The sequence below is a fragment of the Talpa occidentalis genome, unplaced genomic scaffold (genome assembly GCF_014898055.3).
Source record: "Talpa occidentalis isolate TD23 unplaced genomic scaffold, MPIMG_talOcc4v2.1 talOcc4.17, whole genome shotgun sequence".
In the NCBI taxonomy this organism is placed as follows: domain Eukaryota; kingdom Metazoa; phylum Chordata; class Mammalia; order Eulipotyphla; family Talpidae; genus Talpa; species Talpa occidentalis.
The window spans coordinates 29,486,759-29,510,333 of record NW_023601754.1 but is presented as its reverse complement, the minus strand read 5'-3'; the positions used below and the strand labels follow the sequence as shown (position 1 = coordinate 29,510,333).

Genomic DNA, 23,575 nt, shown 5'->3' with positions numbered 1-23,575 from the left:
TTAAGATTCCTCCAGCTTAAACTTTAAGAATAGAGTCTAGAGCATAGAACTTTAAGAAATAACAGCTCAGAAAACTGGAAGATTTGTCCTAAATGCCCCATTTGAGCAGCTGAGGGACTGAGAATTGTTCTAAAACTTTTCAAGCTTGTTCTCATGTCCCCAGACCAGCACTTCCCTTGCCTAAAAGCAGGTAAGTGCTAGCACCAACCTGTGGGAAGCTCACTTCACACTAAGGTTGCCATCCTGCAAGGGAGAAACCCTTATGTAACAGGTTGTTTAGAGGAGCCTTTAGCTGGCTGTAATTTGAGAGGTTATTTAGTCCAAGCAGTTTAGATAAAAGAGGGTAAACTCTGGGTAGGCGTGGCTTAAAAGCCCCAACTGACCCCTGGAGCCACTTTGGAAGGGGCAGAGCTTTTTCAGGTTGCCTCCTGATTAGGCAATTGACAGTGGAGGCAAGTCCTGGGGGTGGGGTGTGGTGGGGCAGAAACAGGGGCGGGAACTGGAGCTGGGTAGCAGGCAGCTGGGGGGCAGGAGCTAGGGCACTGGAGCTGGACTGACACTGCTCCACAGGACAGTGGAGACCTCACAGCACCCAGGAGCTGTTGTTCTTCAGAGATGTGGCTCTCTGCTCTGGTCCTGGTCTCCCTCATCACTTCTGACGCTTGGGGTGAGTCCTTCTGAAATGCAGATAGCAGGAGGCACATTTAGATATCCTCCTCCTGGAACTAAAAAAAAAAAAAAAACTAAGATGCATACCTGGCAAAGGCACTGATAGCAAACGCCCGGCAGGTATGGTCTGCAGCAGGCATGCCTGCCAAGGGGTTGCAGAGCCCAGGCAGCCAGGACTGCTCGATGCAGGGAGGGAAAACCCTAGAGATCAACTGCACCTGTCATGTGCAGGAGGGCAGCTGTCTCATGCACCACAGATGGGGACATCAGAGAGCTCAGTTTCTTTCCCCTTGATGATTAGTCAGGTTACATCCAAATCAGGGAGAGTGGTTTAGCAGAATACTAACAGTATCTACCCTGGAGCCAGCACATGTAGATTCAAATCCCAGCTCAGCACTTACTAGCTGTGTCTGTAGGCAAGGCTCTTCACTTTTCTGTGCCTAGCTTTCCCCTCCCAGAAAACTCCTGTCCTGGGCACAGTAGTTCCAGCCTCATTGGGCTGTTGTGAGGTGGAAATGGGTGGCCATTGCTAGGGAACATAGAGCTTGGTACGCAGGTGGTACTAAAAGGGGCTCTGTAAGTAAAGGGGTTGTTTTAAAATATAATGCATGAATAGAATATTTGCGGTATGCTAAAACCAACAACAGATTAAGAGCTGACTGCCACTGCAAAGAAAGCTTGTTGTAGTTACCAAGAGGAGGAGGGAATGTCCACCATGGTGGGGTGGGGCAGGAACAGAGGAGAGCAGTTGTGGGCAAGGACCTTGTCTGTAGTTGCCAGGGGAAGGGAGAGGTCAGGCAGATTTAGGAGTAGCAGGCTCGCCACTTCCAGTGGGCTCTGGCCAGGGCTGTCAGTGGCTGCCAGGGGCCTTGCCCTGAAATGATTAGGGCAGGACAACAGCGACCGAACCCATGAGAGTCGGTGAAGGGGGCTCTGGGCATGGGCCTGGCATGCTCAAAGGGCAAGTTGATTACTGTCTCCAGGAATTAGCTGACTCTGTGGGGTTCCATCCCTCTAGGGTCAGCAAGGCATCAGAACACAGAAAATAAAAGGCATGTTTAGTACAAGGGGGAAGCAAGGGACCCCAGTCCTTCCCGGAGTCCTGGTATAGGTGGGGAAATTGAGGCTTTATAAGGGAAATGTGTGGCCCAAGGTCAAAGGGGGAGTCACGCTCTGGAATCTTCTGCTGAATCTGCAGGCAGGGTGCTGGCCATCGGTGCCCGGGCAGCACAGGCCCTGTCTGGATTTTCTCTTCTTTCTGGTGGCGTGAGTTGTGAGAGGGCTGGCACTGAGGAGAGCGCAGAGTCAGAAAGGAGCCAGATTAGGTGTGGAATAGTCCCTTCCTGATGATTATCTATCTCTGGCCAGGATGGAGAATTCCATCTTAAGAAAGGCCATACTGGCTGCCTCTGTTTCCTCTGTGAAATGGGCATATTAGCACCTAGCGAGCAAGGCCTTCACGCGTGTTTTTTTTTTTTTTAAGATTTATTTATTTATGCATACAAGAGCTGGGGTACAGGCCAGAGGTGTGTGCGGTGAGAGGATTCACCAGAGACAGAGTGGGGAACAGAACAGGCAGATTAGACGAAGTACACTGCTAAGGGGAGCAGCAGGTGAGGGCGAGTCAGAAGAAGAGGTCTGCTGCGCCATATGGGTTGCTCCCTGGCGGGCTGGGGGATTGAACTCGCGTTGAGGTGGCTGCCGATAGCTTCATAGGTTGCAGCTTAACCCCTTGCACCACCAGGGAGGCCCTGGCCTTCACGTATGTTAATTAATTGAACTGGAAGGCCCCTCTGGCACACAGTAAGAGTTCAGCATTAACCTAAGCAAGCACCGCTGTTGTCATTATTGTTCACATGGTCACGTGATACCTGCAGGGCCCAGGGAGGGCAGCAGGCAGACACCAGCAAGTAGGAGCGCAGCTCCAGGCCCAGGTGCAGCCCAAGAGCATCAGGCCCCGAATTCACTCACTAACATCCTCAAGGTCTCTGTCTGCCCTTCGGCTCCCAGAAGTCCTCTGCAGCTCACACACCCACTTCATCTCTCTGAAGGCTGACAAAGACCTTTATGGACTCTGGTTTCTTGTCAGACATTACCCTCCTTTGCCTCTTTGCAACACTCTGCATTCTTGAAACCCCTTCCACCTGACTCTGTGCTCCCCACCCCCTCTGGCTCTCTTCTGACTCACCCACCCATGGAGGCCCTCAGCCTGGGCTGCAGTTTCCCTGGCTGGCTCTGTAGCTCTTTCTCCTCTCTCTCACAGTGGCCTCTTGAACGAAAGCACACACATCCAGGGTTTGTGCTTTCACCATCAGGAAGACAATTCTCCCTTCACCTGCCCGCCTTCCTGTCTTGAAAAGCCCACTTACTGTGGCCTCTCACACCTTCTGCCTAAAATGGAACTTACCACCTAAAGTAGGTGCTTTGGTTTTCTCCTTTTCCTTCCATGCCCCCCTCTATCTGGTCAGGGGCCAAATCCATCTTCAAAATTCTTTAGACAGGGGCCTCACTGTTGCCGCAAGGGGTTAAGACGCAGCACTATGAAGCTATTGCCAGCCACTGCAACATGAGTTCGATCCCCAGCCAGGGAGCTTCTCACATGGTGCAGCAGACCTCTCCTGACTCACCTGCTGCTCCCCTCAGCAGTGTATTTCAGTCAATCTGCCTGTTCTGCTTCCCACGCTGTCTCTGGTGAATCCTCTCATGTCCCCACACACACACCTCTGGACTATACCCCAGTTCGTGTATGCATAAATAAATAAATATTTTTTAAAAGTTCCTTAGACATCACTCTATTTCCTCATAAAAATGTCTTCTAATTGTAAAGAGGAATTTGAGGTCAGTGCAAAAATCTGGAAAGCACAGAGGGAACATGTCACCTGCCGTGACACCACCCACTGACATCCTGATTTACATGTAACTGAGCATTACCCAACATGGCTGGGTGTCACTGGAAATAATTAGCAGCAAAAGCAGAACAAGCTGTTATAAATGGCCGCATATGGGCTTGACTATTATTAACATGAGACATGGACACTAGTTTTTGGGTTTTTGTTTTTGTTTTTAAAGATTTATCCATTCATGCACACAAGAACTGGTGTACAGGCCAGATGTGCAAGAGGGTGAGAGGATTCACCAGAGACAAAGCAGGGAATAGAACAGGCAGACCAACTGAAATACACTGCTGAGGGGACCAGTGGGCGAGACAGGAAAGGTATGCTGCGCCATGCAGGTATCCCCCCAGCTGGCCGGGATCGAATCCACGCTGCAGAGGCTGCAGACAGCCTCATAGCGCTGCACTCAACCACCTGCATCTTCAGGGAGGCCCTGTTTTTGTTTTTAAAGATTTATTTATTTATGCATACAGGAACTGGGGTATAGACCAGAGGTGTGGGGGGTGAGAGGATTCACCAGAGACAGAATGGGAAACAGAACAGGCAGACTGACTGAAATACACTGCTGAGGGAAGCTCAGCAGTGGGTGTCAGTGAGTGTTGTCATGGCACTGCTCAGGGTAGCTCCCTGGCTGGGGATCAAACTCATACAGCTGTGGCTGCGGATTGCCTCATAGTGCTATGTCTTAACCCCTTGTGGCACCAGGGAGGCCCCAACACTAGTTTGTAAAATGATTTCACTTATAGAGTCTCACATCTTTCATAAGACCAACTCTGGATAATATTCTTTCTGTTCTGGTCCACACACTTAGGAGATGTTGACATTTCTTCTATATTCCAAGGAGAGCAAGTTGGAAGGCGAGAGGTTAGAAATCACCTCCCGTGAGGGATTCTTCAGTAAGCTGGCCTATTAAGGGCAGATGTGAGGAGAGTTGGAGATTGGTTCACCTGAAAGTGCAAGGTGGCCCCAGCGCAGGCAGAATGAGGACCGACGTGGAAGCTGTGTGGCGGAGTGTCAGCCCAGTGAGCAAGACCTCCACAGGAATGGAGCAGATAGGAATCTGGCCTCAGTCCCTCTCCCCTCTGGCTCAGAGTCACCGGAAGAATCTTCTTTAAGTGGCTATGTCACAATCATGTCACTCTCCCATACTCCAGAGCATTCACTGCTGCTCATTTGCCCACTGGATAAAGCCTAAACCCTTAGCCTGGCACCCGCAGCCCTCCCAGACAGAACCTCTCCTTGCTGACTGATTTTCTACTCCCCCAGATTCCATCTGGCCCAGCTGGGTCACTGGCTCTCCCTCTGCCGAGCCTTGCCTCATGCTGGCTTGACCCTTGCCTTAAAACACTCTCTTCTCTGCTTTATACTTTATGATCCCTCCTCAGACCTCCTGTTCACTCTCCCCTCCAAGTACACCCCTTCCATGAAGCCACCAAGCACAAGACCTGGTTTCTTCACCTAACCCATGTAGCCCCAAAAAGTACGGCTCCCAGGACCCTGACCACTTTCTTTCCATCTGTAGAGTTGAAAATGTGGGTGGCTCATTCTCCTGATAGGGTTCAGAGAGCCTCGTGTCCATGCCCTCATGCAGAGGCTGTTCAGCCCCCCATCGCAGAAGATCGTTGTATGCAGAGGCTCAAGGTGTGGAAACAAAATGTGTTTTTGCATCTTTCATTTATTGTCTACTTGATTAACCTCCATTCCAGTTTGCTCCTTAAAAAACCTGTGGGAGGGGCCTCCCTGGTGGCGCAAGGGGTTAAGTCTCAGCACCATGAAATATCTGCAGTCACTGCAGCACAAGTTTGATCCCTGGCCAGGGAGCGACCCACATGGCACAGCAGACCTCTCCTGGTTCCCCACTGCTCCCCTCAGCAGTGTATTTCAGTCAGTCTGCCTGTTCTGCTCCTCACTCTGTCTCTGGTGAATTCTCTCACCCCCACATCTCTGACCTGCACCCCAGCTCTTGTATGCATAAATAAAGCTTAAAAAAAAAAAGCAACTGTGGGAGTCAGGAAAAAACTGAGTCCAAGAGTCAAAGTTCTTCCCTCGGGGTCATACGCCAAGAGGGACAAGACGCACGTGAGACCAAGTCAAACCCTTCACCTCTGCCTTGTCCCATTTCCTCCCCACGTCCCCAGGACACCCGTCCAAGGCGCCTGTGGTGGACACTGTGCAGGGCAAAGTCCTGGGGAAGTACGTCCCCCTGAAAGGATTCACGCAGCCCGTGGCCGTCTTCCTGAGCGTCCCTTTCGCCAAGCCGCCTCTCGGGTCCCTGAGATTCGCGCCCCCACAGCCTGCAGAGCCATGGAGCTCTGTGAAGAACACCACCTCTTACCCACCCATGTAAGCTGGGGTTGGGAGGGGTGGCTTCGGTATCTTTCCGCTGGGATGTTTGCATCAAAGTGATGTGGGAAGGAACAAGGCAACTCTCTGAGTGGCTTCTACTTTGTTCTAGAATCCTCAAGAGAGCATAGATCCTTAAAAAATCCCAGAATTCACCTAACATTTTAGAGCGCTGTATTTCACAAACATTTATTGAGCATTTACTGTATGCCTTGTGTGCATGTTCTAGGCGCCTGGGATCCATTAATGAATAGAACAAAGATCTACCTTCATGGAGCTTGCTTTCTGGCAAGAGGGTACATGATACACAATATGCAAATTGATAAGCAAATAATGTCATATGTAGAAATATGGTAAGTGCTTTGGAAAGAAACAAGAAGTCCAGCAGATGAGATGGATAAGATGTAATGATTCCATTTATTCTCCTTTCTTGAACTTTCTCAGAGTTGGAGAGGGGGATAATCCAAGAGGTCTAAGGGTGAGGAATGCTTTGGGTATTGACTAGGCAAGTTCTCGACCCCCAAGATGAGCCAGCTAGACACAAGCAGAGCAGTGGTTGACTCTAGTCACCCTCATCAAGTCGAGCAAGGAAGCCCCAGCATCGTCCCCCAGGCTACCTCAGACCGCTCATCACCTCAGCAAGGATTTCTGGGAATGTCCAGGATCCTGCCTCTTGTTGGCCTTTCTTCTCTCTTCTTTTCTTCTTCTCTCCCTCCATTCCCTTCTCTCTCTTCCTTCCTTTTTTTTTTTTAACACAATGTCTTTTATTTTTTTTCAAAGATTTATTTATTTATTTATTTATACAAGCACTGGGTACAATCAGAAGTGCCAGAGCAGAGAGCAGAGAGCAGAACAGGCAGACTGACGAAGTACACTGCTGATGGGAGGAGTGGGCAGCAGGGGAGGTCTGTGCTTCATGTGGGACCCTCGCTGGTGGCCGTGGATCTAACTGGCGCTGCAGAGGCTGTGGGCAGCTTCGCAACCCAGTGCTCAACCGCTGTGCCGTCGGGGAGGCCCCACTTCCTTCCTTTTTTTAAAAAAAAAAAGATTTATTTACACAAGAGCTGGGGCACATTCAGAGGCACGGGAGGGTGAGAGAATTCACCAGTGACAGAACGGGGAGCAGAATAGGCAGGCGAACCGAAGACATTGCTGAGGGGAGCAGTGGGCAGCAGGAGAGGTCTGCGCACCATGTGGGACCCTTGCCAGGCGCCGGGAATCGAACCCTCACTGTAGAGGCTGCGGACAGCTTCACAGCACAGCACTCAACCTGCGCCACCAGGGAGGCCCACGTCCTTCTTTAAAAAAAAAAAAAAAAGATTTATTTAATTTATTTATGCGTACAAGAGCTGGGGTGTAGAACAGAGGTGCTGGGGTGAGAGTACTCACCAGAGACAGAGTGGGGAGCAGAACAAGCAGATCTGCTGAAATACTCTGCTGAGGGGCACCGCAGGCAAGACAGGAGAGGGCTGCTGCACCATGTGGGTGAGCTCCGTACAGGGGATGGAGCTCAGGTCAAAGCAGTGCCAGCATGACAGAGCTGAGACTTAACCCCTAACGGTGCACCAGGGAGGCCTTCACCACTTGGGATTATTACAAAACATATTTTGATTGTTAGGTAGGCAAGGCAGTAGTAATAACTATAGTCATTATCGTTATATGTTATTTATTCTTCATTTATTTGAATTCTAGTAGCATGGAAGTCTTGCTTGTTCCCTTTTTTAACATTTGAGTTCCTTTTATTTATGGCTCTTACTCTTGATGATCAGGGGAAAGGTCCCCCAGGATGGAAACCAGGAAACCATTATTGTGGGTTCCAGGGCTGCCCCTGGAGAGCTCTGTCACCAGACACCTTGGTACTCCAGTCACTGCATCTCCATCCTGGGCTGTTGTTGCCTGCCTTCTGGGCATGCGGAGATCTGGAAATATAAGCACTGCACATCATAGCTCTTCCTGGCTGTGTGACCTTGGATGTTTGCTCTAGCCTCCCTGTGCCTCAGTTTTGTCATCTGTAAAATGGGTAATAATAGAACTTTTGTCATGGAGGCTGATCTGAGGATTCAGTGAGTTAAACTTAACGCCTGGCATACTGGTGGACTCAAGAAATATCACCAATTATAATCTATGTGGAATCTTTAAGTTCCGTTATTAGGGCAACCGACAGCCCTTGCTCAGGGTGGGTTGGTGGCACAACCTTAGCACGTAAGGGCTGGAAGACCCCTATGGGAATCATTCCCTTCACTTAGATCTGGTAGATTGGAGCCCGGACCGAGGAAGGAATTCACCAAAGTCACCCAACAAACTAGTGGTGGAAGCAAGACTAGAGTGCAATCCTCCTGAAGCTGACCCTCAAATAGGTCAACTCTGACCTGCTGCAGGCCCTTATGTCTGCCACTTGAGTGACTTCTCGTGGTTTATTGAAGTTTCCTGTGGCCTAGTAGACATTTACCTAGTGGAGGAACATGGTCCCCTGTAGCCCACCCAGTGCCAGCAGACTATGTCCAGATCATGCAGGAATGTCATCTCCTGGGTGGGCAGTGTCCTCTTCTTGACCCAGCTCCTGGGGTCTTAGTGACTCCCCTAAGTGACCTTGGTGAACCCCAGGGCCTCCCATCCAAACCACCTCCTACCCATTCCAGCATCCAAGTCTGGTAAGAACAACTTTATGCCTAGACCTCCCAGCCTAGGCTCACTCTGACAGGAGGAGATGCCTCCTTACTTAGCTCTGTTGAGTTCTGGGGTTTTTCTTTCTCCCCACCCAACCCAGGTGCTCCCAAGATGCAGTGGGGGGCCAAGTGCTGTCAGAGCTCTTTACCAACAGAAAGGACAGCATCCCTCTCAAGACTTCCGAAGACTGTCTCTACCTAAATATCTACACTCCTGCTGACTTGACAAAGAAAAGCAGACTTCCGGTAAGCATGGGGCCCACAGCTCACGGCTAGTGTGTTCCAGCACTCCAGGAGCTCCAGGTGTAGATGCAAGAGGATGAAGGTGGCTTGGGGCAGATGCATCTCTGCAGGGCCCCCAGGCGTCCTTTACCACCACAGCCAGACCATGTGACTGCAGGAAACACGTATGCCCCACACTTCCCTTTCTCCTAGAAACAGGCATAGCATCACTGAAGGAAGTTTGCACTTTCCGAGTTCTTTCATGTACTAGAAGAAGGTTTACTCTTAGTTACTAGATCAGGAATCTGATATCCAGAGCAGCTAAGATATTGTTTCTAATAAAATCAGAGCTGGTAGGACTCTCAGAGATAAACAGCAGCCCAGTTCTTCCTTTACAGAGAAACCTAGGCCCAGAGAGAGGGTGGAGAGGTCACACAGGGAGGCTGTCAGAGGAAAGCACGGATCTTCTGACCTCCAAGCGGTGTTCTTTGACTGTGTCCTTTCCTGAGCACACAAGGAACAGAGTATGGGACAGAGAATGAGGGGACAGGGTCTAGGGCAATCCAGGAAGAACTTTCCTTTGCCTTTGGCCAACTCTCTGGGATTTTAGTGTAGCTAATTTCCCTCCCTAATTGTCTTTGGCACTGGCTGGTGAGCCAGTGAGTCAGCATTTGCAGAGTAAATGGAGGCCCATCCTCCAGTCTCAGGCTGCTGGGAGGGGGAGGGTCAGCTGGAGAAGGCTGCCCCTGAGTTGGGAGGGGCCTGAACACCCGCCATCAGCCAGGAGCACCCCTGGCAAGATGCCCAGGAGTGTGGGAGGGCATCTGTGAACCTATAACTAAAAGCTGGCACTACACGTGCTTCGTTCAGAGAGGTGAGGAGGAAGGTTCACCATCCATTCACTCAGCCACTCTTCTGTTACGGCCTCAGTACCCCATGTTGGCAGTCAGCCCAGGTTGCTACGGGAAGGGGAGGAACCTACAACCATGGCCACCGGCTCCTGCCTTCAAAGATCTTACCTTCTGGGCTGCAGACATCAACTAACTTTCTTGGCAAATCACACTGAGCAGCTCTTGGCTCAGTCTTCATTCAGAAATGACTGAGCTCTGCCCTTTGGCCAGAGGTCAGCAGGGGTAGGGAGGTCCAGGGGCCTGGGAGCTGATGGCTGGAGAACCTCTACTTGGGGACCCAGCTCTACTCTGGGGTCTGGGTATTATCCTGCTTCTGCCTTTTGTGACAGGAGGCCTGGTTCTGTTTCCTCAAATCAGGAGTAATTACATGAGTATTCAGAGGTGAATAGCAAACTTGATCTCTGTGCCTGGCAAAGTGCACAAGGCGAGTGCTCTTGAAGCATTAGTGGGAGCTGAAGGGAAGACCTTAGATCTTATTCCTACCCTAACAGCTGGCCTGCTGCTGTGCCTCGTTGGCTGCAGAGTGCTGGGCGGCTCCCCATGTGGACTCTCAACCAGACTGCCTGGGTTAAATAAAGCACCACTTAGTAGGTGCGTGATTGGGCAAGTTCAGCGCCTACGTTTTCCTGTCTGTTAAATGGGGCAGCAGTATGTACCTCATGAATGGTTTCTTTCAAAGTGCTTCAGACAGTACTGGGCACATATTTGTGTTGAGTTCTTTGGTTTTTTTAGTGAAAAGTTACTATAATATTTTTTTAAGATTTATTTATTTTTATACAAGAACTGGGGTACAGGCCAGAGATGTGGGGGGGGGGGGCGGCGGTGAGAGGATTCTCCAGAGACAGAGCCGGGAACAGAACAGGCAGAAGGACTGAAGTACACTGCTGAGGGGAGCAGTGGGTGAGACAGGAGAGGTCTGTCCTGCCATGTGTGTTTCTCCCTGGCCGGCCAGGAATCGAACTCGCGCTGCAGTGGCTGCGGATTGCTTCATAGGTTGCATCTTAACCCCTGCACCACCAGGGAGGCCCCAAAGTTACTATAATATTATATTAGCCACCCTGTCTAAATTGCTATGTGAGCTTTTTATTTTTTTTAAAGATTCATTTTATTTATGCATACAAGAGCTGTAGGCCAGAGGTGCAGGGGTTGAGAGGACTCACCAGAGACAGAGTGGGGAGCAGAACAGGCGGATCCACCAAAATACATTGGTGAGGGGAGCAGCAGGTGAGACAGGAGAGGTTTGCTGCACCATGTGGTTTGCTCCCTGGCCAGGGATCTAACTCATGGATAGCTTCACAGTGCTGGTGCTTAACCCCTTGGGACACCAGGGAGGCCCCCTATGTGACCTTTTTAAATACAAAAGCTGAATGGTGTCTGCTGTAAGCACTCATCCTCAATTCTCATCACAGTTCCTGGCAACAGTAAGTTCTTAGGTCATGTTCATTATGAACATGACTGAAGACTTCTTGTAGGAGGTGACTTTTCAGTCAGACTTTGGAAGAAGGGTGGGATCTGGGAATGCAAAGGAGGCAGAGGGAAGGCATGTAAAGAAGAGATAGCCCTGAGGCATGTGTGCTTCTTTTTTTTTTTTTTTAAGATTTATTTATTTATTTATACAAGTACTGGGTACAGTCAGAAGCGCGGGAGGATGAGAGGATTCACCAGAGCCAGAGCGGGGAGCAGAAAAGGCAGAGTGATGAAGTACACTGCTGAGGGGAGCAGCAGGCACACAGGAGAGGTCTGCACACCATGTGAGACCCTTGCCGGTGGTCAGGGATCAAACCAGTGCTGCAGAGGCTGCGGGCAGCTTGGCAACCCAGCGCTCAACCACTGTGCCACCAGGGAGGCCCAGCATGTGTGCTTCTTAGGAAAATCATTGTCACAGGAGACAAGTTTAATTCACTGCACAAGAAGTAACTAAGATGAAGGCAAACTGTGTGAGGGGGTGCAAGCATGAAGATGACCCAAGTGTTTGAGAGGAGATGACACCCTTTGCCTTGACTGTTCCCAATGTGGTGCTCTCAGCATGAGGAGTCCTGAGAGAAGGCGGCCCAGAGGCTGGGAAGCCAGGCAGGGCCACCAAAGTGGAATGGTGATCGGAGCTCCAGCAGGGAGAATGGGGAAAGAAAGTACCTTTCCTGAATTTGTAGGATCAAGTGGACGTTAGATAATAGCCTCTTTGGATGATGGCCAAGGAGCAGGTAAGCAAACGGGACACCCTTCCAGCTCTGCTTCCATAACCAGTAAGTTTCTTCTTCCCTGTCCAGGTGATGGTGTGGATCCACGGAGGGGGTTTGGTGGTGGGCGCAGCATCAACCTATGATGGCCTGGCCCTCTCTGCCCATGAAAATGTGGTGGTGGTGACCATCCAGTACCGCCTGGGCATCTGGGGATTCTTCAGGTAAGATTGTGGAGTCTCCTCCCTGCACTGTGGACTTCCAAGTGAGTGTGCTGGGGCCACTTCCAGGCATGTCAGCCCTCAGGGGGAATCCCTTCAGGGGATCCTACTTACTTATCTATATACCCCCCCCCACCTTCACCAAGTCCTTTCATAATTGGGCTCCACCTACCTTCTCAACCTGCAGCCATACTGGTTCACTTGTTTCTTTTTTTTTTTTTTTTTTTTTTTAGTATAGTTCTTGCAATGCTTTTATTTCTTCTGACTTGTGATTCCAGATAATATATTATTTTTTTCTTTTTTTAATTTTTATATTCCCCATACAATTGCAACCCTGATTTTTGGGGGGGGGGTGCGAGGGAGAAATGGTTCACTTGTTTCTGAGCTTTGGCATGTACTGGCCCCTCTACCTGGAATGCCTACTCGACCTGACAGATACCCATGCACCCTGCAAGGGCCAGCGCAAATGTTACCTCCTGAAACTTTCTTCTTTTTCACCTGTGCTGCCCCGCTCATGGTATGCCTCCATCATGAAAGTTAGCAAGCAGCCCAGCTGTGACAGATTACTTCTCTTACCTCGCAGGAAAGGAAGAAAGGAGCAGGAAATTAGGCAATGCTTGTGAGTAAAGGAACGGGAGGCTGGAGCCACACATCAATGGCTGGGACAACCCTCCTAGAAGCAATGTTAGGCCCACTCACCCCTCTTCCTTCCAGTTTGGTACACACATGAGAATGAGTGAAGGTTAGAATCTTCTAGAACCTTCTCAGTCAACTCTGCATGGGCACCGGAGCCAAGTTTCTTGCAGGACCCAGTTACTCTGAATGCCTTTTCTGAATGCCCTGGCCCTGGAACTACTGCCCCTGGGGCCACGGGTGGACAGGCTGAGGCAGCGGTGGGTTGCTCCCTGGAAAGACCTAGGGAGCTGGGGGAGGGGTTTCTGAGCTGTGTCGCGTCCTGGACTGCTTTGCCTTCTTGCTTTCATTGATTCTCCTCATTCCTCCCACCCACAGCCCCTTTCTCTGCTCCTGTCACTCTAAAAGTGCTACATGAGCTCTCTCCCTTCCTCTCCTCCAGGTCTCTCCACTTCACCGCAGCCATGCCACCAGTTGTGGGTCCAATCTTGGCAGCTTCCACACATGGTTGCTCACAGCTTTTTGAGATGCTTCCTTCTCTTGGCTCCTGGCCTCTACCTTCTAGGCTCTTTGCCAGAACCTCCTGTTCCCCAACCTCACCTCTGCCTTTTCTTTTATTGCTTTTTATTTTTCCTGAAAGCATTTTTACTAGTAATGCTATATTTATCTATTTGTTTTTATGATCTGTAGTATGAGCTCCATGAGAGATTTTTTTCCTATTTTGTTCTCAAAAGTGTTCCTAGGCCTTAGGGGACAGTACTTTGCCCACAGAAGATGCTCAGTGGTATGAATGAATGTACAATGGAACTGTGCTACAGGAATGGGAGGCAAGTGAAGACATGTGTCAGAGCCACGGAAGACCAGTTTTACTCCAGAAGGCTCACCTGGAGCTCCCAGCCCCACCCATGTTCTTAAGAATCTAGCCATGACCTCTTTGCTCCCCAACCCACCCTGTTCTCTTATTCATAGCACAGGAGATGAACACTGCTTAGGAAACTGGGGTCACTTGGACCAGTTGGCTGCTCTGCGCTGGGTGCAGGAGAACATTGCTAACTTTGGAGGGAACCCAGGCTCTGTCACCATCTTTGGAGAATCAGCAGGAGGTGAAAGTGTCTCTATTCTTGTAAGTGTTTCTGGTCCTAATGCGGTTGCTGACTGGATCCCTTGGAATTCAACCAGTCTATCCATTGGCACCTTTACTTATTAGACCTGGGTTCAGGGCTGACCCCACGCTGTACAATGTTAAATGGTGGCGAGTTAATGACTTAGCACTCCTTGGACCCCAGTATAGCCTCCAGGAAGCTCAGAACTCAGTTTAACTTAGATATCTATCTATCCATCCATCTGCCTATCTCTCTACCTACTTACTTACCTACATACCCACCTAAGATTTTTTAAACAAATAATCTCCCTTAGCATTACAGTATAACATGAACATGTACCTAACTATTAAGTACTTTTCCATAACATTATTTTGTATAGCTGCATAGTATTCCATGGTAAGACTGTGAAATCATTTATATACTCAATCTCATCACTTTGGAATCTTGGGTTTGACAAGTTTCCTGATGCTTCTGATTATTATCAGAATGTGGCACAAACCACATACTTTGTGTTCTGTCCCTTGCCCTGTGGTCCTGGCTCCCTCCTGCTGATGTTTTCTTGGAGCAACCTGAAGAAAAGGCAAAGCCACGAGAGGCTTTGAGGGGTCCACTGAACTCCAGGGTCCCCAGGGAAATGAACCAGGGCAGTACAAGGGGTGAGGGAAGTCATTGAAGACCTCCTGTCCAGAAGCATATTCTCCTTTCCTCTCCACTCCCTTCCCAGGTTTTATCTCCCTTGTCTAAGAACCTCTTCCACCGGGCTATCTCTGAGAGTGGTGTGTCCCTCACCTCTGTTCTGGTCAAGAAGGAAATGAGTGCTGCAGCTCAGGTAGGTCTCACTCACTCTGGATCCCTCTTATACCCATTGTTCTGTGACCTGAAATCTGAGAATTTTCTTGCTATGGGATCCAGCTGACATCCTCAAAAAATCTTGAAAATGAGAATATCTGAGTGAGAAGGGCAAGGAGACATCTCATTCAACCTCCCAGTTTCACTGATGAGCAAACTGGATCATAAAGCAGAAGAAACATGCCAAGGTCATCAAGCTGTCAGGGCAGAGCAGGAGCTCTGGGCAAATTAACTGCACTGCCTCAGTTGTGCCAAGGTGGGGTGCAGGGTTGAACAGTAGGCCTGGACTGTCATTGTGTCCCTTTCCAGTCTGATTTCTGGTGAACCCCCTTACTGAATGTGGGTCTGGAGTGGTTCCTCCCCGAAGACCTTGTAACCAGGGTTGGTTCCTAGAGAATTCATTCATTTACTCAATAATAGTTTTGATATAGAGACACCTAGCAACCTTATGAAGCTTCCATTATAAGAACGGAGACAGTTAATGGTTCCATAATCACACTAATTATTAAATGTCAACTGTGACAAGAGCAATAAAGGAGAGGTACCTGATGTCATAACAGCATCTGCTGCAGACAGGACAGCCGATGAAGTTCTCTGCCATTAACAAAGACTTGGAGTCTAAATGAATTTGCAATGTGGGGAGGCCAGGGAGAGTGCCATCGAGAGCTGCTCTGCCTTTCACTCTCCCAGCCCAAGCTTTTATTGAAGATATGAACAAAGGAACAAGAAAATAGCATGCAACTGTGGTTTTGCTTATACAGATTAATAAGCTACTACTGAAAGCAAGTTTTTCTGGTTAGTGAGGAACATGAGCAGAAGCCAGTAGGTCCTCAGAGAATAGGAGTCAATTCTGGGAAGAAGTTCTATTTGCAGAACTTCTAATGTCCTGGAACTCCGTATGCAGAGTAAACAGGTATTCTTCAAAAACTCCAGCTCCTTTTAGGGCAGCAGGCTCCCAACAAGCATCCAAAAGAAGCACTTACCCCAGAGTGTAAGGGGAGATTATCAGGAAAAAATTCCTGGAAAATGGATCAATGAGTTGCGATCAGAAGAATGGGCAGTTATTTACTCAGTGAGAAATGGGTATTCCAGGAAGAGGGAGCACCATGTGCAAAGGTCCTGGGATAGAAGGAGGTATCTTGTGTGGGAGCAAGCAAGACAGGCTGATGTGGCTGGAGGAGGAGCAGAGGGAACTTGAAGTAGACTAATGGCGGAATGTTGGCAGGGATCATGATGACGCGTAAGAAGGACCCTGGTGAGGAGTTTGTCTTTATCTGGAGTGTTAGGAAACCCAGGAAGGTGAGCAACAGGGAGGTTCTGCTGAGAAGAGCGCCCCCTACAGTCAGTGATGAGTCAGGGCTGTGAGAGCTGGCTTCAGCACCAGACTAAAGGGGACTTGTAAGTAGGAGGGGAGCAAAAGAAGCCACCAGGAATTTTGGGGGGTTTTGAGAATGTTTTAAAGAATTTTTTTAGTTGTAAACAATAGACGCACTTGACCAGGCTTAAGTCAAGGAGGAATTTATTTAAAGAGGTGACAGAGAAAAGAACATTTTGCTGTTAAACAGGAACTTGACATTGGCAAAAGGAAGGGAATCTAAGACTCATAGTCTCTCCCTCTCTCCTCTTCTACTTCTCCCTGTGACTTTTTCTTTATTCAACAAATACATTCAGGCACCCTGTGTCAGACATGATACTAAGCAATGGGGCGCCCATGCACCCTCCCCATACCCCATTGTTCTGGAACCTGCCTTGTCTCTGTTAGCAGTTTCCTCTCTCCCTCACCCTACCTGCGGATTGCTCAATGCCAAATTGTTAGCAAGTGGCTGAGCTGCAATTTGAAACCAGACAGCATATTTTAGGGTTAAGCCCCACTCCATGCTGCCTCTGTTTTGATGTTCAGCCTTGAGAGCATGTCCTTTTAACAGAGATAAGGTAACATAGATGGAGGTTGTGTAATTGGTGTGACTAGGACCCAGGACCCACACCTCTTGGTCTGTTGGATTTTCTGCCACCCCCTGCTGCCTTTAGACATCAACATTGGACAAGAATACCTCTTTACTGATGGAGGCAAGGGACATGCCTCTTGAATTCTGCTGTCCCCTTTGATCTCTCTGCAGCAAATTGCTTTCTTTGCTGGTTGTAAGACAACCACTTCAGCTGTCCTTGTTCACTGCCTGCGCCAGAAGACAGAGGAAGAGCTTTTGGACGTGTCGCTGAAGATGGTAGGTACCTATACACACCTCTCGCTGTACCTTCCCCAAGCCTGTGAACTGGGCCTCAGAAAGACTACCTGGGACGTTTCTCAGCTGTCCAGGCTAATGTCAGCTTCTGGTCTGGAGGAAGTATTTCTTCATTCCTTTTTTATTCGGAAATATCTTAAACATTCGCAAAGTCAAAAAATAGTATAATGGGGCCTCCCTGGTGGCGCAGGCAGTTGAGCACAGCACTGTGAAGGTGTCCATAGCCACTGCAGTGTGGGTTCGATCCCTGCCGGCCACGGAGATACCTACATGGCACAGCAGACCTCTCTTGTCTCGCCTGCTACTCCCCTCAGTAGTGTGTTTCAGTCTGCCTGTTCTGTTCCCCACTCTGTCTCTGGTGAATCCTCTCACCCTCCTGCACATCTGGCCTGTATCCCGGTTCTTGTATGCATGAATAAATAAATCTTTAAAAAAAGTAAATTAAAAAAATAGTATAATGTACAATGGTATAATAATCTCCCAGCTCTATCAGACTTTCTATTTTGTCATTCTTGTTTCAGATATATTTCTAATAAATCAGGCATTGCATATTCCCACACGCCACTACCATTCTGAACTTTAAGATTGGCGATACGAAGAACAAAAATTTTTCAGAAAAATTGTCACAGTTTTCTTGGTTAATTTAGAAACTCAGTTTCAACCCCGTAGGGGTTTTCTGAGAGTGCCTCAACTGTGACTCTGGGATAACATGCATCCACACAGTCATTCATCCGTTCATTCACCATCTTATTATCCATCTATAATTTCACCAATCCATCCAGTTCATTGATATCCTTTCATCAACCTAATGTCAATCCATTTTTACCTTTCATTAATTTATTATCAATCACTCATGTTTATCCAGCCATCATATATCTTCACCCCATTACTCATCTCTCTAAAATCAATAGTGAATTCATCACCTACCTGCTAGTTATCAGGCATTTATCCACTTAAACATCCAATTTGCCTGTATTCCTGTATTTACCAACTCCATTCATCTGTGCATCCATCCATCCACCCATCCATCCATCCATCCATCCATCCATCCACCTATCCACCCATGTTAAATTCACTCTTAGGAGTTTGTCTCCTTGGGAGGTCGATGACAACAATAGCTCTCTACACTTAGATCCTATCTGTCTAGAAGCACTCTTCCCTAGTAATTCTAGCAGAAGTGTTGAGGTTAACTCTACTGGACTGACATGGGCACATGCCCATCCCTGAACCAATCTCTGTGCCCAGGAAAGGAAGCACCCTGGGTCACATACAGAGGCCTGGATTCATAGAGTGAGAATGGGGAAATGGGAGGTATCCCAAAGGAAAATCGGGATGTTGTTGCTCTGGGGAACAAGGAGGAGACATGGATGGAGGACAGGGCAGGCACAAAAGACATCTCTCAGTGCTCCAACCCCTTCACTCCCCCAGCACCCCCCTCCACCTCCACCCTGAGCTTGTGTCCAGGGGAGCCAGCATCCTGCCCACTTCCTCCTGGCCCAGCCAGGTTGGCACCAGTGAGGAGAACCTGATACCTTGAACCTGATACTTTTGGCAGCACACAGCTCACAAACATCAGATTTTTTCCCCCGGTTCCTTTCTCACCCACATTCTCTCTTTGTCTTCACAGAAATTTTTCTCTCTTGATTTACTTGGAGACCCCAGGGAGGTAAGGACCTTTGACTTCTTGATTATAGGTTGTAAATCTTGACAACTTTAAGCTGTAGTTAATTATGAATGAAAGAAATCTCCCTCTGGACTCATGTTTGTATTGCTGAGGCCCAGAGGGCTGCGGTGACTTGCCTAGGTAACACCGCCAGGAGGACCAACTGTGGATCTGGAACTCAATCCCCTGATTCCTAATCCAGGGCTCCCACTCATTAATTCTAACTCCCTGGGCCCAGCCCCCAGGCTGCCTCCCCCATCATGTTTATATTTCCTGCCCCTGGGGGAGAAGGGGAGACTAGAATTTTCCACCATGAAGAGGTGGAGATAACTGGATAGGGGAGTCTACAGGAAGGGCCCAGATCTCCTGAAAGCTGCAGGAAGGATTAGTATCACAAACTCACTATTTGCAGGACCCTCAGGAAGGGGATCCCCTTCCATCTCTCCTCTCCTCCCATCCTGCAACCTGGCCGGGTTCTGATGACTTTACCTTCTTGAGAAGCAACTTCTCAATATCCTGCCCTGTCAGCCCTCCTGCTGGGGTAGTTACCCATCACCTTACCACTGCTTTCCCCTGGGCAAACTTCTACCTTTTGGGGTCAGAAAGACTTAGCTGCCTTTTTTAGGACCCTGAATTCAGTGGCCACTGCCCATGGCCATGCAGGTCTCACCCAGGTGGTTGGAGATGAGGACATCAGTGTCTGTATGGGAGAAGCACAAACAGCATGCTGGCTTTTTCCCAGAGCCACCCATTCCTGCCCACTGTGGTTGATGGAGTGCTGCTGCCGAAGACCCCTGAAGAGATGCTGGCTGAAAAGAACCTGAACACTGTTCCCTACATGGTTGGAATCAACAAGGATGAGTTTGGTTGGCTTCTGCCAATGGTGAGCAATTGCGGGCCTCTTAGAAGACTGCCGCCTGCCGCCCCGCCACCCCTCCCCCAGATCCCTGTCCCCTTTAGCACAAACTGACATTTCCATGGACACTTTCTCTGGGATACCCCAATGGTCACCTGGGTGGTATAGCCCAGGAGACTCTCCCCAAACCCTCTCTTGATGGTCTTCAAACCAAGATCCTGGCATGTAGGGGCTGGGGGAGACTCGTGGGTGCTGAAGGGGGAACCACAGCATTGAAAGGAGGTACTTGAGTGAGGAGTGAGCCTGGGGCCCTACTAGCAGCCTCACCCCCAGGCTTGGGATTTTCAGTTTCCCCATAAATCCCCCTTTCTGCTCTTAGTCATCTAATTGGACAGATTCAGAGAAATGTGTTTCCTCTTGAGTTAGAATTGTCTTCTAAAAGTTAGCAAGGGCTTTATACACTCATTGAAGTTGGAACATTAGGTTTATTCAGTGACCCCACTGCAATAGGGAGAAGAGTCTAGTGTGAACTGAGCTCTCATCCCTGATACAAAAGGCTGGAGATCATATAAAGGCCATAGTGTACTAAGAGGTGGGCTGTGCATGTGGGTTTGTCCATGTGACTAGGCCACCTGAGTTTTCTCTGGAGGAGAAATCGACTTGTCTTGATGGCAGGAGCAGTGGTGTAAGTGGAAGCCAGGTGCCCACCAAGGGTAGACCTTATACTCCCTCCCCACACCCCAGGACTGAGTGTTTTCTTTTCAGAGAGAAGGCTCTCTGGTCCTTGTGGAACCAGTTTTGGGTGTTTAATTTACATCTCAAAGGGCAGAGACCAGGTTTATAATGGCAAGCTTTCTAGAGCTGAGTTTGAGGACCCTCTGCCCATCCCAGGTTTGTTACTAGAATCCATGGCAGTTAAGTTCTCCTGGTGTCTGGAGCTTTCTCAGGTAGATGTTTTAAAGAGGGACTCAAGGCATCCTAGGTATGTGACCTTAAGTGGCCAGAGGCCATGCTGGAGTGTGGTCACCTGCAGAGGCTTGGATGGAGACATTAAGTACAGAATTCTGTATTCCTAACCTTGAAAAATTTCTTGGGTCTTACCCAAGGAGTAAAGCTATAATATAAAATCATAATGGGGGCCCTCCCTGGTGGCACAAGGGGTTAAGATGCAGCACTGTGAAGCTATCTGCAGCCACTGCAGCTTGAGTTCAATCCTGGCTGGCCAGGGAGGTGACCCACATTGCACAGCAGACCTCTCCTAACTCACCCCTGTTCCCCTCAGTATTGTATTTCAGTCAGTCTGCCTGTTCTGTTCCCCACTGTGTCTCTGGTGAACCCTTTCACCTCCCACACCTCTAGCCTGCACCCAGTTCTTATATGCATAAATAAATAAATCTTTTAAAAAATCATAATGGAGGGACTTGGGCTTCGTTGGCCCTTTGGAATGGGGACGGATATTTGTGAGGTCTGTGTCATCTTCTCCAGTGTCCTGACTTCAGCACTAGCCTGATATAAACCTCCCCTGTCTCACTGACCACTGAATATGTAGACAGTTGGCAGATAGAGACAGACAGACAGACACAGACAATTGCATTGTATATATAGACAGTTGGCAGATAGATAGAGACACACAGACACGGACACAGACACAGACAATTGCAAAGGTCTGGGCCCACTTGTCTAAACATTTACTTTATCTTCAGCACATCTTGACTTTCTAGATATAAGTCCATTAGATCATTAATTTTTCCCAACTCATCGAAGACCCACGTCCAGGAGACATAACGAAGGGAGAGGCCCTTCAGCCGCATTGGCTTGGGCATTTGGTCAGTTGATTCTTCCTGCTAATTCCCAGTGAGTCACAAATGATTAACTGTTATTTTAACAGATGATGGGCTACCCACTCTCAGAAGGCAAGCTGGACCAGGAGTCAGCCACATCTCTCCTATGGAAGTCCTATCCTGTTGTTGTAAGACTTTGGGAGAAACATGGGAACTAGCTGAGACCCAAGGAGGGGTGGAGCCACACCTTACCTCACAGAGCAATTAAATGGCAGAATGAAGACTAGGCCCGGGGGTCTCTGTCCACACCCCTCTGCCTTTCTTACCCAAGCACCCTGGGTCAGGGGTTGCACAGGGCGAAAAGCTGCCCATTAACTCAAGTCTTCCTCACTGGCTGAAGAAGCTGTGCCTTGCCACAGGGGCGGGTACAGGGAGGAAGCTGTCACTTTCATTCCTGATCCCTTTCAGAATGTCCCCGAGGGACTGACTGCAGCGGCCACTGAGGAGTATTTAGGAGGGACAGACGACCCTGTCAAAAAGAAAGACCTGTTCTTGAAAATGATGGCAGATTTGATATTTGGTGTCCCCTCTGTGAATGTGGCCCGTAGTCACAGAGGTGAGTTCAAGACATTGGACAGGGAAGGACAGCTATCCCACAAGCTTTCCTGTCTGTCTTGCCCACCCTCAGCATGGAAAGATGTGAGGGAACAGCTGGGGGTTAGGCCTCCAAGGCTGACTCCATAAGTCCTGGGGTGGGGCACTGTCTTATTTTGATTTCTGCCTGAATCAGACTCTGAGGCAAGGATCTGAACTCAAGTAGATTATCTGGGAGATGATCCCAGAAAACGCCAGGGAGGAGTAGAGCGGTGACATGGAGAGAAGAAGGAACCAAGCAATGCCGTATTGATGAGCAAGTGTCCGCAGTGGCCAGCAGAGCTGGGGAGCCCTGGGGAGGTAGAAGACTTGTCTCGTGACTGTCCCTTGCAAGGGGCCCGTTCCCAAGGGCCCATTAATTCCCTGGCACTTTGGCATGCTGCCCACATGGACAGAATGGTCTCCATGGTCAAAGACCTTGGACCAAGAGCTACAGATCCCAAAGGCAGCAGTCAGGCTGGCATACCCAGAAGTAGGGGTTGGTGGGTGAGCAACAGCAGCCTCCACTATAGGGGCTCCTTACTAGAAGTTATGGTCAGAGGGCAAATCTTAGATGAGTCTTTGAAGAGTCCAAAGTCAGAGCTAGCTGCAAACTCACTTATTAACTAGTGGAGCTGAAGAAGAATGAAGCCAAAACTTTGGAGTGGAACAGGTCAGTTTTAAACCCCTCCTTTCAGCAAGCTCTGCTTGACCTTGACTCAACTGTTTAATGAGTGAATTACGAACCACAAGTTTGCTTGTTCCAAATAATACTTCCTGCTCAAAGATGTCATGATGGGGAGCAGGGGTTAGGGAGGCCATTTAACAAATGACATCCTCATGTTGGGATGGCATATGATGTTGTCATTTGTGGACAAACATTTCATTACATGAAGAAATGATGATTGGCGTTATGAAATAATATATGCATTGTTATCCCAACTTTATACACATAGGAGAGGTGTGTGCTGAAATATGATAGTGGTTTCCCTGAATGGTGGGATTATAAATGATCATATTGTTCATTTTCCTTTTTTCTGCATTTTCCAAGTTCATTGTTGTATCCAAGTGGGGAAGGTTGTAAAATTTCTCCACCAGCCTGAGTCAGCACCCAGCCCTTCGCCATGAGATCCCCCGTCTATGGGCACTGTGATCTCCGCAAAGCAACCCTCTCCCCACAGTTGGGTGGCCCAAGAGTTAGTCCCCAAGAAGCAGGAGAGGGCAGCTCCAATGGCATAATCAGCAGGAAACCTGGTATCTTCTTGGGGCTTGGAGTGGAGTTGGTGAGGGACCAGGCAGGAGAAAAGAGAGGGGCAACTTTGTCTGTCCTGGCCCTTTATCTTTCTAGCCCTTACCTTCCTGCCCCCTGGCCAAACAGGAAGTGAGATAAGTGAAGTGGCATAGGAAACCCTGAGCTTGTGGTTTCCTTGACGCAAGTGGCAACCTGTCACCTTTGTGCACAGGTTTGTGTTTAAATAGCTGCACCTTCAGACCAGCCACTTGGACCCCCTTCATCCTCCTTAGAATAGGTGAGAAAACACTGGAAGTGAGACAGGTCAGAAGACACCTGTTAGGCTGCAGGTGTTCTCCAAAAGGATGCAAACCAGGCAGGGATCTGTGTTACAGCAGCGTAATCTGTACATGTATGTCTCGTGTGGCTGTGTTGAGTAGGCAAAGGGGTTTATGATGTGTAAGTTGACCCCCACCCTGTAAT

At 49.0% G+C, this 23,575-nt stretch overlaps 1 protein-coding gene across 1 annotated transcript in view; it reads left to right on the top strand.

Annotated features, from left to right (window-relative positions):
- Positions 1 to 563: 563 nt before the first annotated feature.
- Positions 564 to 23,575, top strand: part of LOC119249232 (liver carboxylesterase 1-like) — a 37,428-nt gene continuing 14,416 nt past the window's right edge. The window contains exons 1-8 of the mRNA XM_037516419.2: positions 564 to 667; positions 5,702 to 5,906; positions 8,674 to 8,818; positions 11,973 to 12,106; positions 13,706 to 13,859; positions 14,564 to 14,668; positions 16,806 to 16,910; positions 18,556 to 18,594. Of these exons, the coding sequence (XP_037372316.1) occupies positions 616 to 667; positions 5,702 to 5,906; positions 8,674 to 8,818; positions 11,973 to 12,106; positions 13,706 to 13,859; positions 14,564 to 14,668; positions 16,806 to 16,910; positions 18,556 to 18,594 (939 nt within the window). The 5' untranslated portion in view covers positions 564 to 615. The remainder of the gene's footprint in view (positions 668 to 5,701; positions 5,907 to 8,673; positions 8,819 to 11,972; positions 12,107 to 13,705; positions 13,860 to 14,563; positions 14,669 to 16,805; positions 16,911 to 18,555; positions 18,595 to 23,575) is intronic.